Raw genomic sequence first — 16612 nt, 5'->3', positions numbered from 1 at the left:
TTTATAGAGTGTCACTATAATGTCATTATAGTCAAAAATGCTGCTATTGCTACCAAACAACCAGTGTATAACTGCAATTCACATATTCACTTAAGCATAAATATATCACATCAGCACAACACAGTAGCATCCTCTGATTCTTACCAAACAAGGCTGATCATATAGTGCCCATTATGTCATCATGAATTCCCTTATATAATCACCTTAGTGTTTGTCCAATTTAATCAATAAAATAATGAATTTATTATTATTATTATTATTATTATTATTATTATTATTATTATTATTATTATTATTGTTGTTGTTGTTGTTGTTATTTTATTATTATTTATTTCTTTTTTTAAATAAACTAAGAGGTGACAAGTTAATTAGTTGTCTTACATCCTAAATACTGCCCCAATGTTCTCCACAATTTGATAATCTGTCAATTCTCAAGCTACCAACAGGTAAAGGCTATTCATCAGAAACACACAACACACGGCCTATCACCTCATTCTTTCAAACTTCTGTTCAACTTGTATCACAGTCTCACAAACTGAGATAAAAGTCCTGTCTACACTCTTCTGTGTACATGAGTTCACAGACAGCATAAATTGACTTGCTTTTGTGATTGACAGGAAAGAGAGAATAGACCCACTTTTAGAGCACAGACAATTTGGCTTTTGGCCACAAATGGGTGAAAGTGAGATATGAGCTTACAATCTCCTACTACTTTTGAGGGCACAATCAAAATCTTAAAATTCTTAAAAAATATCTAAGAAATGGAAGATGTCATAAATACATGACACATGCCTTAGTTGTAAATACGTCAAGAAATACCATGACCTAATCACATCACTTACCAATTTATGCATTGTAGAGAGGGTTGCTGTAAGTGAATAGTTCTGGTTCAGAACCATGCCTGGCTCTGTGATTTGGTTAGATGTAGTAAGATTAGTTTAAATCAGTGTTCACAAGGTCAGATTAGTCTAATCCATTGTTCATTATTTGTAACTTAGCATTAGTGACTCGCTTTAGATGTTACTATGAATTTTAAATGAAATGTAATGTAAATTCTGAATTAAATGCATGACAACATCAGAACTAATGGAAATTTAGCAGTTATTTTAGCTAGTAATAAAAAACAAACTTAGTTTACACTTTACAGTTTTTTCATGTACTTTCTTATGAATCAAAACACTTTCTTGTTTAAATATTTATTATATCAACGAATAGCAGCTTAGGTCTTAACTGATTTTTGACCAAGTGATTACAAACTGGTCTTAAACATTTTATAAGCAGGAATATCAGACACTCACAGACACCAGTTTCTCACCATTCTGAAACTCCATCCAACAGAGCCCATTGTTTCAAAGGTGACCATCAACAACCAATGAGAGAAGACATTTGAGCAGCACTAGCATGCCGGACATGACAGGGTGGTTACTGTGCTCAGATTCTACAAAATTTTCATTATGTGTAAAAGCTTTATAGAGCATTTAATAAGCCGTATGTTGTTTGACAATGAATGCTGGGACACTGCAAAGAAGACAAAGGCATCATGCATACAGGTAGGGCCATATTTTTGGGCCCTTTAAGAGGTTTAGACCAATACTGGAGCAATGTATTAAAAAGAATTCTGATTGTTTATCTTTTTATTATCTGTATACTTTAGACAGGAACTGAGGCACATCTGTGTTTGCTTTGGGCTACAGTGAAACAGTTACTATATCCAGAGTACAAATCTTGCTTTTGCTAAAAAACAAAAGAGACATTGTTATGTACAGAAATCCACAAAAAAGGTTGTCAACAGGAAACTAAATATAAAAAAGAAAACTAAGAAATAAGAAATAACAAAACTAATTAATCTCAGAGATGGTAATGCAAAATTGAAACAGATATTATGTATTATTGTTGTTGTTGTTATTGTGGTTGCATGCTTTAATAAAATCTATTGACATTTGTGTAAATCTGTCAGTAACAGGAAGGTCCAAACAATAAGAAGTGTTGTGATGAGAATCAGCTCTAAATTTTAGTGCTAATATATCTATCTGATTAATTTTAGCAGATGTTTGTGTTAACAAGTATCATTTTGTCTGACATGGATTCTATAGTTAAATAGAGCACAACCCAATTCTCCAATATTCATTTACAGTCACAATAAACAGAGTTGTATAATTCTGAAAAATATGTACAAAAGTAACAACAAATACCCCAAATGAAAGCTGCAGGTATTATTTTGGAGTCTCTAGGCTCATATTTAACAGTTGCTCCATCTTTCCAGACAAAGCTGAGTTTTCTTTTTCTCTTCAACTAATCACATTACTAGTGCCAAGATTCTTATAAAACTGATTAACATTTCAGTGCCTTGCACTTGTCCAAACAACAAACAAAACACTCAGTAATATAAAGATCATTGTGTATTTTTAACCTGTTACAGATTAGTCCAACTAATCTCAGTCACTCTTTCCCATGTACCTGCTTCCAAAAGCCTGTATTCTAACTGCCACCTACGTTCCAGGGTAGTGTGAAGTCAGTCTCAGCCTGAAAGCAGTCTTTAAACCACATGCTTTTCTTGGGAGTATTTCTTTTCTTAAGTGTGTGGCAAATTCGGCGGAGCTACACAGACGCCTGCTGCGAGTGATGGAGTGCGAAATCAGGAAGTAACCTTAGACTTCTGTGTGTTTTTCTAGCATTTATGTGAGAAGAAATGCAAAAAGAAACCAAGGAAAGAATAACCTGCATTAGGAAAATTGCAGGACTTCAAATCTCCTGAGATTTGAGTGACCTTTCCATTTTTGCTTGTTCAGCCTCAATATTAATTATCTATAACATTATCATCTATTCTGAACTTTCTCTGTGGAAATTTTGTCAAAAGTAGGACAGATTCCTGAAATAATTTTGGACAGTATCAAAGTGTATACGTTGCCTTGGGCCTTGGTAGCGGTTCGACAGTGGCGATGGCTTTGGAAGGTACTCGGCTGCGTTCAGATAGCAACACCAGCACCAAGTCTAACAGGATGTGTTTACACCAGAGCCTCTTACATCTGCTCACATGTGTGGAGGACCTCAGCTCAGGAGATGAAGCCACTGAAGAGTTGTCCCGAACCCTAGACCAAGCTTTCCAGCTCTGCAGTAGACACAGCAAGGATTTTTTCAGGTGCCTGCTTTTGACTGTGGCGGATTTTCATTTTTAACACTATTAATTTAATTGATGAGACAATACAAGGAAACCATTTATAAGTGCTTGAGGGAAGAATAGACACTTGATCATGCTATCAGGATATCACAGTTTACTATACTTCTAGCATTAATAACAGGGAAATAAAAAGCTTAGATGGAAGCAAAAGTAGACATGACATATTTTGAGACATATTTTAAGTTTTGAGAACAATCCTCTTTTAAATTTATCAGTCCTTGTTTCAGAATCACACTCTTCAGCATAAACACTATAAAAATATTTTTAATTGTCATGACAGGTTTTGGATATTGAACTAACTTGATTAGTTTTCAAAAATTAAACTTAGTAATACATTGTCTTTTGCGCTTGTGAGTTGTTTGAGTTGAGCTTACTCATATTAGAAGCAGGTGAACTTTTGTCCCTAAGTTTGTAAAATATGTGGTTAGCTGATCAAATATGTGGTTAGCCGATCTAAGCATACAGTATTATAATGAAAAGCAAAAGTTTTATACTGAAGAATCATGCAAATACTAAATGTGCTTTCACTGTATGAAAATGAATTGTTTGCTACTACACAACCCAGGCTGATTATTCCATGGCTCTATTTTTAAGGTACATATATTTTGAACATTTCTCTCTCTCTCTCTCAGACTACATATAGTGACATGGAATGTTGGCACTGCAGATCCTCCAGTTGATGTGAGGTCACTGCTACAGCTTGACTTGGAGACTGATCTTTATGTGATAGGGTGAGATGTTCATAATCACAGAAAAAAAAAAAAAAAAAAAAAAAAATATATATATATATATATATATATATATATATATATATATATATATATATATATATATATATATATATCTTTTACTTGGAAAAGGTGTATTTTGTGTACATTTGTTTAGCTTTTAGAATAAAAATTTTAAAGGTAGTCCTGTTGACGTTCCATTTATCTACCTTAAATATTTTCAATTCAATTCAATTCAATTCAAGTTTATTTGTATAGCGCTTTTTCCAATGGACATTGTCTCAAAGCAGCTTTACAGAACATAAACATTGAACAGAAGGTAAACATAAGGAGAAGTATAAAGAATTAATATAATAAAAATTCAAGATATATATAGTTCACAGTATGTATGTATGTATGTATGTATGTATGTATGTATGTATGTATGTATGTATGTATGTATGTATGTATATGTATTTATCCCCAATGAGCAAGTCTGAGGTGACTCAGGCAGCAGTGGCAAGGAAAAACTCCCTTAAATTGGTGAGGAAGAAACCTTGAGAGGAACCAGACTCAAAGGGGAACCCATCCTCATATGGGTGACACTAGATGGTGTGATTACAAATATACAGTCAGACAAGTGTTGTATTGGTGTAGGGATCACATGGAGTTCAGATCTCCTCTTAGTATCACAGAATCCAACTGGAGCTGGTAGATCTGTAGATGTCTCAGGATTCTCACAGAGTCGGCCTCATCTCAGTGGAGGTCCAAAAACTTCACCGCACGGAAGACGATCGGAGCTGGTACAATGTCTGGGTGTCCCGGCATGGGTAGAAAAAGAGAAGAGCAGTGCAGAGGGATTAACATATCTGCTGTTCATAAAAATGTGCAAGTCTAGTGTAATAGTGCACAATATAATGGGATGTGTTATGTGTACGCCTGACTAAAGAGATGAGTTTTTAATCTACATTTAAACTGGGAAAGTGTGTCTGAGCCCCGAACACTATCAGGAAGACTATTCCAGAGTTTGGGAGCTAAATAAGAAAACGCTCTACCGCCTTTAGCAGACTTAGATATTCTGGGAACTACCAGAAGTCCTGAGTTTTGTGATCTCAGAGAGCGTGAAGGATTGTAACGTGTTAGGAGACTAGTTAGATACGTGGGAGCTAAACCGTTAAGAGCCTTGTATGTTAGTAGCAGCAGTTTGTAATCAATTCTAAACTTAACAGGTAGCCAGTGTAGAGATGATAAAATTGGGGTTATATGGTCATACTTTCTTGTCCTAGTGAGAACTCTGGCAGCTGCATTTTGGACTAACTGTAGCCTATTTATTAAAGATGCAGGACAACCACCTAGTAATGCATTACAATAGTCCAGTCTAGAGGTCATGAAAGCGTGAACTAGCTTCTCAGCATCAGATACAGACAGGATGTTTCTCAGCTTGGCAATATTTCTAAGGTGAAAGAAGGCTGTTTTTGTGGTTTGGGCGACATGATTTTCAAAGGACAAATTGCTGTCTAACACCCTGGTCTTTCACTGTCGAGCTGCTAGTAACAGTACATCCCTCTAATTGGAAGTTAAATTGTGAGAGTTTTTGTGTACTGGTTTTTGGACCTATAAGTAGTATTTCTGTCTTATCAGAGTTTAACAACAGAAAATTGCAGCTCATCCAGCCTTTTATCTCTCTGAGGCATTGAGTTAATTTGGACAATTTAGTTATTTCATCTGGTTTTGATGAGATATATAACTGTGTGTCATCAGCATAGCAGTGGAAACTAATCCCATGTTTTCTAATAATGTTCCCTAATGGAAGCATGTATATCGAGAAAAGCAGAGGTCCTAGAACTGATCCTTGAGGGACCCCATGATTAACTGGTAGTAAACTGGAGGAAGCTTGTCCATGAATACCTGTGTAATTTTGTAAACGATCTAGGAGAATGTTGTGATCTATAGTGTCAAATGCTGCACTAAGGTCAAGTAGAACTAATAGTGACATACAGTCTTGGTCCGAAGCTAAGAACAGGTCATTTGTGACTTTCACAAATTTCAAGTGCAGTTTCAAGTGCAGTTTCTGTGCTATGGTGGCTTGAAACCTGACTGAAACTCTTCGAGGATATTGTTCTCCTGTAAGAAGGAGCTCAGTTGAACAGGCACAACCTTTTCAAGTATTTTAGACATAAACGGAAGGTGTGAAATAGGTCTGTAATTTGATAGTTCATTTGGATCTAAATTAGGTTTTTTTTGATGAGTGGCCTAATAACTGCCAACTTGAAAGACTTAGGGACGTAACCTAAAGATAGCGAGGAGTTAATAATATAAAGAAGAGGCTCACCAGCTTTATTTAACACTTCCTTCAGTAATTTAGTTGGAATGGAGTCTAGTAAACAAGTTGTTGATTTAGCTCTAGTAATAATCTAACTCTTCCTGTCCTGTACTTGCAAAGCAATGTAGTTGTGTGTCTGGAGCCTTAGGTGAGACTGGGTCAAAAAGAAACTGACTCCGGTACGGATAAAGCACTGCTGCCAAGTACGAGTATTATACGAGTAATACGAGTCAATATCTGTGCTCGGATTAAATGAAAATCATCATTGGGTAGCTGATTGTGTCAGCGTTCTGTGATAGGCTAGTCACAGTGCCCACAGCTCAATCCTGATGCTGTCCTGTAAATATTTTCTAATCAGCAATAAATATAACAATTTCTGGTCAACCCATATCAATTGCATGCTTAAAATAACATACATAAAGCCAAGCCCCCCCTACTTCCGGGTTAGGCCCCACCCACTCCGAGTACAGATACAGATACAGATAATTCATATGGTTAACAGATACAGATACAGATAATGCTGTACTCGCTCATCCCTAGTCACTAGTTGCTCTCATATGTTGAGCGTCACCTATTTTATTCCTGATACTTTCGATTTTATCAGTGAAGAATCTCATAAAATCCTCACTACTGAACTGTGATGGAATAGTGTCTTCAGATTTCTGGTGTTTTGTTAATCTAGCCACTGTGCTAAATAAAAACCTGGGATTGTTCTGGTTATGAGTTTGCTCAGGTGCTCAGCCCTGGCAGCTTTTAGAGCCTGTCTATAGTTCGACATACTTTCCTTATACGCAATTCTAAAAATCTCTAATTTAGTTTTTCTCCACTTTTGCTCGAGGTTACAGGTCTCTCTCTTGAGGGTGTGAGTATGACTATTATACCAAGGTGCAAGCGTTTTATCTCTAACCTTCTGTAATCTGTTTGGGGCAACAGTGTCTAATATTTCAAAGGTATAAAGATATATACTACTGGTACAAAGGCTTTTTGATGGTATCCCAGCGACAAGGAAATATGTGGATTGGAATTGGAGTTTGATGTTGTCATATTTTGTATTTCTGTTACTCCAGAATTTTCTTTTTATTCTTATGCATTAAATTAAGTTATAGGATTTATTATTTTCTGTTGTACCTCTAAAAACTGTGTAGTTACACATATATTACAGTATATATTCAATTATTCATTTATTTTTGTTTTACAATTTTGGCTCAGAAAAATACAGAGGTTTTAACAGGACATTCTATTTAAGTAAATATACATGTGTAACATAATGAAGCTAATAACCTTTATATTAATTGCCACTAACCTTTTATAATAAGATTTTACTCCCTCACTGTCACATGAAACTAACTACCAGGAACTATTAATTAGGTATATGTAGCATTTGTAGGTGTAAAAGTTCTGGTAATATTATCAGAATGGTAGGTTGACGCTGTAGTTTTAACGTGTTGCAGTCTGCAGGAGGTGAGAGCCACTCCAGTGAAGTATATGTCTGATTTCATAGTGGAAGACTCATGGAGCCACATCTTCATGGATACACTTGGACCAAATGGCTTTGTCAAGGTACAGCACTGGACTGGAGGAATGATTATGTGATTAAATTTGTTTATGATGTGGTGCTATTGTTCTCTTATTCGGTTAAAAATGGACTAGGAAAACAAGAGACCATTTCATGCTGCCCCTCATTAGAAGGAGAGAGAAGAGAGGCCTCTTTGTATTTCACCAGAAGATTTGTGATGGAATCAGGATTTTGAATGGTTGACCTATTTCTATGTACTGAAGGCCTGCTTCTCTCACCCTAATATTTTGCTGTTACTGTAGCCCCATAGAGAAAAACCTATAGTGACTGAACTTCTGGACCAAAAATACTACAGATGCTACACATGATAATTGGAATGCTGTATGAAAACCAGGTATCCAAATATATGTAAATAAAACTAAACATTTAAATGGCCCTAGGATTAATCATGAGATGGAAACAAGATATGTTTAGAGTATAGTTTATACTAAAAATGTAATTATATATTTATTTTTTTTTAATTTCAATACAAGTGTGATTTCATTAATTCCTCACATGAGAATTCCCTAACAGGAACCAAAATATAAAGGCTACATCATAAATAAAAAAAAATTTAAAAATCACTATATAACCTACACTTGGAAAAAACGATTGCCTGCCGCACACCCAAAAAACCCTGAAACAAACCAAAGAAAAACCATGTTGAAACAACTCAGCATATTTTACCTTTTTAGAGTAATACATATTATTATTTATTTTATATTTTTATTAATAATACTAGGTTTAGGCCTAAACCCAAATAATTTACAATTTATGCTGAATAATGCTATAAGGCATAAGTGATTAATTAAATCCTATACTTATATTTGTTTATATATATATATAATGTGTGTGTGTATATATACACATAGTATAGACATTGTTGCATTTGTGCATGTTGCCATAGGTGACGTCTGTGAGGATGCAGGGTCTTCTTCTCCTCCTGTTTGCTAAACAGACCCATCTTCCTTTTATCCGTGACCTTCAGACCACATACACCCGCACTGGATTCTTTGGATATTGGGTATTATATTCAAATGCATTGCCATGATCTTCTGTTTTAACACTATTCATTATTGTTATCATTATTATATAGTCTGGATTATATGATGTATTTAAGTGACCTGTTTATTTTCACAGGGGAATAAAGGTGGTGTTTCGGTGCGATTCTCCTTCTATGGTCACATGCTGTGCTTTTTAAATTGCCACCTAGCAGCACACATGAACTATGCTATGCAGCGTGTGCATGAGTTTGAGTACATCCTAAGCTCGCAAGATTTTGACTTCGACAATACAAAACATGTGCTTGACCACAAGTCAGTGCTGCACCACGGTCACACAGCACTTATACAGTATAATCACTTTTTTTTATGTAATGCAAATGCCCACAAGCACAGTATTTGTTAATAGTTTAATACACTGCAATAATGAAATGGAGTACTTACTTATTGTATACAAATTTGTGTGTGTGTGTTTGTGTGTGTTTGTGTGTGTGCAGGGTTGTGTTTTGGTTTGGAGATCTTAACTTCCGCATTGAAGATCATGGTCTGCACTTCCTGCACACCTCTATCAACAGTGGTCGCTTCAACTTGCTGTGGGATAAAGACCAAGTGAGACCAAGTGACACACACACACACACACACACACGCACACACACACACACACACACACTAAACTCTGTTCAACTCACAAGGTCCTGTGGGTGATGCAAATATTGTGTTTGAACTTTCATGTCATGTCTGTGGATGGTCCCATACCTGTTTATGTGTGTGTGTCTGTGTGTGTATGTGTGTGTGTCTGTGTTTGTGTGTGTGTGTGTTAGCTTACAATGATGAAAAAGAAGGAGCCACTATTGCAGGAATTTAAAGAAGGACCTCTAGAGTTCAAACCAACATACAAATTTAGCCGCTTCTCTGAAGCTTATGACATGAGGTAAAGCCCCTCATCACTCAGTAAATATACATGACACACTCACATACCTCCCTTCAGAGCTTTGCAACTTCTCTCAAAGTTAATAAACACTATTCTTTCTTTTCTCTCACAGCCTGGAGAAGACATGGTTTGGTTTTATGTAAGATGACACTTATACCACTTTAATTCACATTACATTCACAATAATTCTAACCATAAACCTAACCCTCTTTTTCCCATCTCATCTACAAAACCTCCAACAAGCTCTAGATGTCTGTATTGTGACTGTTGCTACACGATGACCTTCAACAGAAACTGCAGTTTATTTGAAGATTGTATAATATTGCAATGCAGTAAGAGGCTTACTGAAGTAGGATTAGGGGTGCTATATCCACTTTCTGCTCTAGGACCTATAAAGTGTATATTAGTTCCACTGCAGTAGTTATTAAGCTGTAAGTGCAGAGTGTCTGTATGTCTCTGTGGGGTCAGTATAAATGTGTCAATAATTATTTCTATGATATTTGCATGATATTATCCAGAAATTCCATTAGTAACACTCCATTACACGGTGACAGCATTTTTAGGGCAGAATTTGCATAATCGTGTTCAGAAAACAACATAAGACACATGACTAATTATCTTATTTGTCCAATTTAGTAACCAAACAGTTTAACAACATGCAGCTTTACATAAACACAACGATTTGGTATATACTTATAGACATTTCAACATATTTTACACAACCTTATACCAAAAGACCTGAATCTGATTGGTCAGAAGGTGTAGAATAATTTTATATACAGCAATTCATTCAGTAGTGCTGGCTATAATTTATATTAACATACTAAAACTATTTTATATTATATGAACAGCTAAATTAAAGGAAATTTTCAGATGTTAAGTATAATCTTAGGCTAATAAAAAACTGATTTGGTTATATAACACTGAAAATTGCATATAGCTAATGTGGTGAAGCTTTCTGTTAGGAGACAAGTACTTAAAATTTATAGAAGGATCTCAAGTGTCAGAGCATTGTAATAGTTGTTAGGTTTCATGCCATGGGACAGTCTTTAAAACAATGAAAAAATAACACATTACATGTGACTATGAATGGTTAAAAATGTGTGACATGTCATTACTTAATTACTGGCTGTAGCATAATTGCTATGGCATAAGAGACCTAAAACTCTATGTACACTGCTGGTTTCAGTATGAAAATACAGATATTTTCCTGTAATAGCATAATCTATCATGTTTTATTCCTCACTTATTATTAGTGAGCTTTTATTTTGTTCGTGTAGCTAAATAAAAACACCTTGGCGTATAGTATATAATTTTTGCGAATCAGAAACACCAGTAGAGAGCGTTGTGATTGGTTGGACAGTAAATTTGGCACTCATGATTTACTTGACTGGAGAGATATAAAGACAAATTTACATCTAATATTATACAATAAGATTCCTGCAGCTCTGTGCAACATTATCAGCACTTATCACATTGATAACACTTTATTCAAAGGATAGCCTACCTGCCTTTATAATTAATTTACAAGGATTGCATACATTTTTCATAAAGCAATACTAGAGGATTTATGTAAGGCTCATTTCATAACCTAAAGGATTTTATAAAGCATATTGCTTTGCCTTTACATGAATGAGAGAAATAGAAAAAAACCCACAGTTGCTTTAAAGGTTGAATGGTTGAGAACGTATGTGAAATCCTTTACAAATTATCTTCAAAATTATAATTTATATTCATGAAGAATATTCATGCAATACTGAGAAATTGAGAAATTTTCTATAAAGTGTTCTGTCTACTTACCTTTTGGGATACATATTTACTGTATGTACCTCTAAAAGAAGCATGGAACTGAATGCTCTTGGCTGAAATGCTGTTATCCCTTTTGCATGCAAAACTATTATGTGGCATTATTAAAATACAGCTTCACTTATATATGAACTCCATATGGCTGCCAAAAATAATTTTAATGCCTTAAACTAAAGTGGTAATCAAATTTGCATTTATAATGCTGTTATGAAACACAATAGAAACATCTATATACTTTTCTTAAAGTGCATTGTTATTAAAAGCAATCTAATAACTAAAGTAAAAAAACTCAATCTTAATAATAATGTTTCTATTTTTTGTCTATCCTCTAAACCCACCTCACAATTCTGACCCAAAAACCTTCAGAAATTGCTTTAAATATTATTGAATATTATTAAATGTGTTACAAAGGCATAGTCTAGGTAACCTTTAAATAAAAATAATTACCACATTGGTTAATTAATTAGACAGAATCTGTTCAGAATTAAAATCTAAGTGTTTTTTAGAGATTCGAGTTTCACATATTTTCTTTCAATTGTTCTTTTTTATGTTGTCTACGGAAAAAAATGGGGTTGTATTATAAGTAAGTCTTTGTTTCCTTAGGCCCTGGAATGTAGCTTTAAACTGTAGCACACAGTTCAAGGACTTAGGTTTAGGTTTTATAGAGTGATGACTAAAGTCTGACAAAGAAATCAAGTCAAGGATTGGAAAACAAGCTTATGAGATCAAGCAGTTATTTCATCATTCCTCACCTAGCATGTAGTGGTTAGAAAGTACGACATATCATTTCTTAATTAAACAATAAAAAAAAGAGAAAAAAGGAAAATAATTCATATAAATCACTTTGTCTAGAGTCCCAGCAATTTTATGACACAGAGTCCGTGACACTGCAACAGGATTTCTGTGATTAGTCAGACAGTTTTAAAAAAAACATATAAAGTGATATAAAATTTACGAATATGTAATGGCCATTATAGCGGAATCTCTTGCATTATGTAATAGTAAAATAGTATAGGAATTGCATAGTTTGTGTACAAACAAATTTGATGTGCATCTATGGCATCTCTCTAGCCTTACCTTTAGCTACTAATTTCACTAAGCACATTGTGCATGTATGTTTAAATGTCTCTCCTTTCTTTATTATAGAAGTATGTGTATCTGCATTTAAACATACGTGTGTGTATGTCAACTATAGGATATGCATGTTATTGAACATAGTAAACATATGAATCTAAATTTTGTTAGATATATCTATATAAACACAGGTGTAAGTCAAACGTCTAAGCTCCAAATAACTAAGTATACTGCCTTGATCATTTACATGGAAATATAATTTAATACTAGGTTGTAAGAGGTACCACAGGTAAATGTAAAACAATAACTTTTGAATATGTAGCGTGTGCTCTGCATTAGAAGAAACATTAAAAACAGAGAACGTAGACTATTTATGGTGATTTAATCCGTATGATCCACTAGGGGGCAGTGTTTTGACAATTTTTACAGCTGAAGCATTAAGTCCAGGAGTATAGTCTCACTTCAAAGGCTTCCATAAAGAAGGAGTGGCTCAGGTTCTTCACCTATAAATCTGTGTCTAGACACCAGGATGTAATGAATCGCTCAGATTTGTGTTTCTTCTTTATCTGATTGATTTGGAATTGATCTCATATGGAAAGGTCAAATGTATATGTCTGACTGCAGACTGGCTACAGCAGACTTTCTTGGCTTTTGATCTATACTTGTTAATTATAACACTATAACATTGTTATATGCTTATAAATGCTCAGCGGAAAGAAACGGAAGCCGGCCTGGACCGACCGGATTCTGTGGAGGTTAAAACCTAAATGCTCACAATATGAGGAAGAGAGTTGCTCAACATCATCATCAGCAGACAAAAAAGACTTTTCTTTAAAGGTGACACAGCAGAAGTACACCTGTGACACATCATATGGTGTTAGTGACCATAAGCCTGTCATTGGCACTTTTATTCTGGAGGTAAGTGCTATTTTCACTGAACTCTGAAAACAAAAGTGCAAATTAATTACAGCACAATATACAATATAATATATATCGCTTATATTTTTACATGTGCAGAATTGAAACATTTGCTCGACGAATATGTGCCTTGTGTTATATTGTGTTATATAGTATAATATTAGTATGAATTAAATATTTAGTACAATGGAGCAAAAGAGTGTGTATTGATATTTTCATTTTCCAGCCTTCATCATCAGAGCTTGTGTCTTTTGTGTCCAGATGCAGAAGAACACGGAGAAGCCTTTAGTGTCTGTGAGCGCTGAGGGCCACTGGAGCGCTGATGAGGATGCAATCCTGACATACACCATCCAGGACAACTTTGCTGCCTGCACTTCAGACTGGATTGCCCTCTACAAGGTCACACAGTGAGGCGTGTAAACAGATAGACAGAGAAAACATGACAGATTAAGATAAACAGAGAACAAAATAGAAAAAAATGCTAAAAAGAAATGGAACGAGAGAATTAGCATTTCTCATAATTGGGAGTGGGTGCTGAAGTCTGCTGAATATTTCTTCTCTTTAGACTAACTTCAAGAGTTCCTCTGATTATATTGCCTTTGTGTGGGTCAAAGAGGATGAGATTGCTGAAATTAACAAAGTTACACAGGTATTCATGGAAAATGAATCAAAGATGGTTGTTGTAATGTTTCATGTGTGCATTTCATTTGAATGATTTGTGCATCTGTTTTACCTTGACCAGTTGACTATGAATAAAGATGACCTCCCTGTGCTGGCAGGGGATTACATTCTGGGTTACTACAGCAGGAACATGCAGTCCCTGGTGGGCCTGAGCCCTACTTTTCAGGTAGGATCTATTATACATTATACTTACAAATCATGATAAGTAAGGGATGTATTCAGAGTTGCTGACTTAAGTAGGCCACTTAAGTTTAAAAAGTCAATAGATACACATCAGAAGTTATTATACTAAGCAGGTGCTTACCTTGACTTTGTGGGTGGACTGTGGGATCATTTAAAATGCATATTTGAATTTCTGGAGATTTGTGTCTAGGCCACCTAGTGCTTTTTTTTTGCCTGAAACATACTGATAAAACACCCTCTTTTGTGGCTCATTGATTGCACTTTAAACAACAGTTACTTCTGGTCAAACGGTGTTGATATTTAGTTTAAAAGCAGTGGTACATTTTAAGTATTTGTATGACTCCACTTATCTGTTTTCACTACATAAATTGCCAGATCGAGCAATAGTCTTTTTACAGCCAAAGCATAGCTCTTGCTTTTGTGATATTACTTAAATTACATGCAATATATAACATACATATTAAAAAGGTACATGTGATAGGAAGGCTACTGTAAGATCGAAATGCAGTTTTTAATAATAGTTTTTAAATACTGTAAATTAATAATATATTTTGGTTGTTAATCATAGTCATGGCAATTATATTTTTTTTTATCTCTGCAAAATCTTTAGCATTCTGTGAATCAATCTGCCTATCTATCCGTTCATGTATGATTGTTTGGTACAAGCAGCACCTGAAAACATGAATGGTGTTCATGGAGGTTGCAGCAACACTGAGATTCATACTGTTAATTATTTAACAATGTCAAATGTACTGTAAATAAAGAAATAAAACACACCAGGAGTTTTGTTATAGAAAATAAATCAATGACAAGATGGTGTATTGTGCACATCCTAAAGTTTTTATTTCTCCTACAATTTTTCACAACATTTCATTATGCTTTTTTATCTATTATGTTACTTATGTTAAGTTATTTTCTTGTTATCTCTTACAATACATTATAGCAGCTATAACTAGTGATTCCCTCACTAAATCACAGCTTGTCATGTTTCTAAAATACTACAAACCCATCTGTCCTGAAGATGTTCCTGTGTAGGAAAAATTATATATAGCTTATATATAATGTGACAAAAACATATGAAAAAACTATTACTATAGAAATGATAAAACATTAGAATGAGCTCATTAATATACATATATAATATAATAACCTGTGAATATGACTGTCACTACTCCCATGAAAAGAAATATTTGAAACTCTCAGCCACCGCTGAGTATAACTACAGGAGTCTACAATACAGGATAGAGACCTGAGACTGAGACTGATCATATTGAAGTCTGAATACCAACTAGCTGAATAATACGGAAAAAACAACTGAATAATACTCATCACTATGCGCATTTTACAAATATAATAAGCCCCCTCTTCAGTTTCTTTTTTTCATCTTAGACAAATCTAATGTGGTATTTGCAGTCGATTATGGATCTGAAGCTTATACCATGCTTTGGTTTGTGTGTTTCAGATAATGGAGTCTAGGTTCGCTCTACTGGAAGACATGGTGCCTGAGAATGTTAATGGACCTCAGTCTCAGTAACTTTATCCAGATAGAACTGAATGTTTAATTGAAACAAAACTCTCAGACTCTCAGACTATGGCAAGCTGATCACACCACTGCTCCATCTTCCATATGATATCTTCTTCATTAAGCACATGACACATTGCCTATGCACCAACACACTCTTTATTAAGTCAAATGACACTCATTTGGGCAAATTTACCTCTATCCATAGACATGGACTGGAAAGCATGTAAAAAATGGCATGGCAATGCATCATGCACTGAAAAAAGAGGGAAAGCTCACTGACCAAAGATGAGGTTGGCTGATTAATATACCATTGTTGAAGGTTAGCCAGTAGAGAATTGAGCAGCTGAACTTAATGTTCTTATTAAAGTAGTTTCAGTTGTGCTGACACCTTCTTGTTTTAGCCAGAGTTCTCTCAAATAAGTACAAGGGGGAATCTGAGCAAATCTGTCATGTACTGTACAGTAGGCAGCCAATGAAGAAATTAGGAAAACCAAAACATTACTAATTGAAAAAAGTACAGTCTACATCACTCGATTACTCAAGCATAAAAAAATTACCCAATTAGGCATCTGCTGAGTTCGTTCTGTTGCAAGATTATTCAGCTCATTTTTCATTTTTTTTATGCAATGAAAATCACTTGTTAGAAATTGGGCCATTCATATTCATCTGAATATGAGACTCAAGATGGTAAAACAATATAATTTTATAGAATGCTACCATTTCCTTTAAA

General features: G+C 34.8%; 1 protein-coding gene across 1 annotated transcript; it reads left to right on the top strand.

Moving 5' to 3' along the window:
• The first annotated feature begins 2939 nt into the window (after positions 1-2939).
• On the top strand, positions 2940-15891 carry inpp5kb (inositol polyphosphate-5-phosphatase Kb). Its single transcript, XM_060896648.1, has 13 exons — positions 2940-3139; positions 3811-3909; positions 7660-7768; positions 8671-8787; positions 8904-9079; positions 9262-9373; positions 9586-9695; positions 9808-9834; positions 13286-13493; positions 13755-13892; positions 14059-14142; positions 14236-14340; positions 15820-15891. The coding sequence occupies exons 1-13, from the start codon at positions 2940-2942 to the stop codon at positions 15889-15891; spliced, it is 1557 nt and encodes a 518-aa protein (XP_060752631.1).
• Positions 15892-16612: the final 721 nt, after the last annotated feature.

This window comes from Tachysurus vachellii, chromosome 20 (assembly GCF_030014155.1).
Source record: "Tachysurus vachellii isolate PV-2020 chromosome 20, HZAU_Pvac_v1, whole genome shotgun sequence".
NCBI classification, from domain to species: domain Eukaryota; kingdom Metazoa; phylum Chordata; class Actinopteri; order Siluriformes; family Bagridae; genus Tachysurus; species Tachysurus vachellii.
The sequence above is the reverse complement of the archived record's forward strand: the minus strand, read 5'-3'. Positions and strand labels throughout refer to the sequence as shown.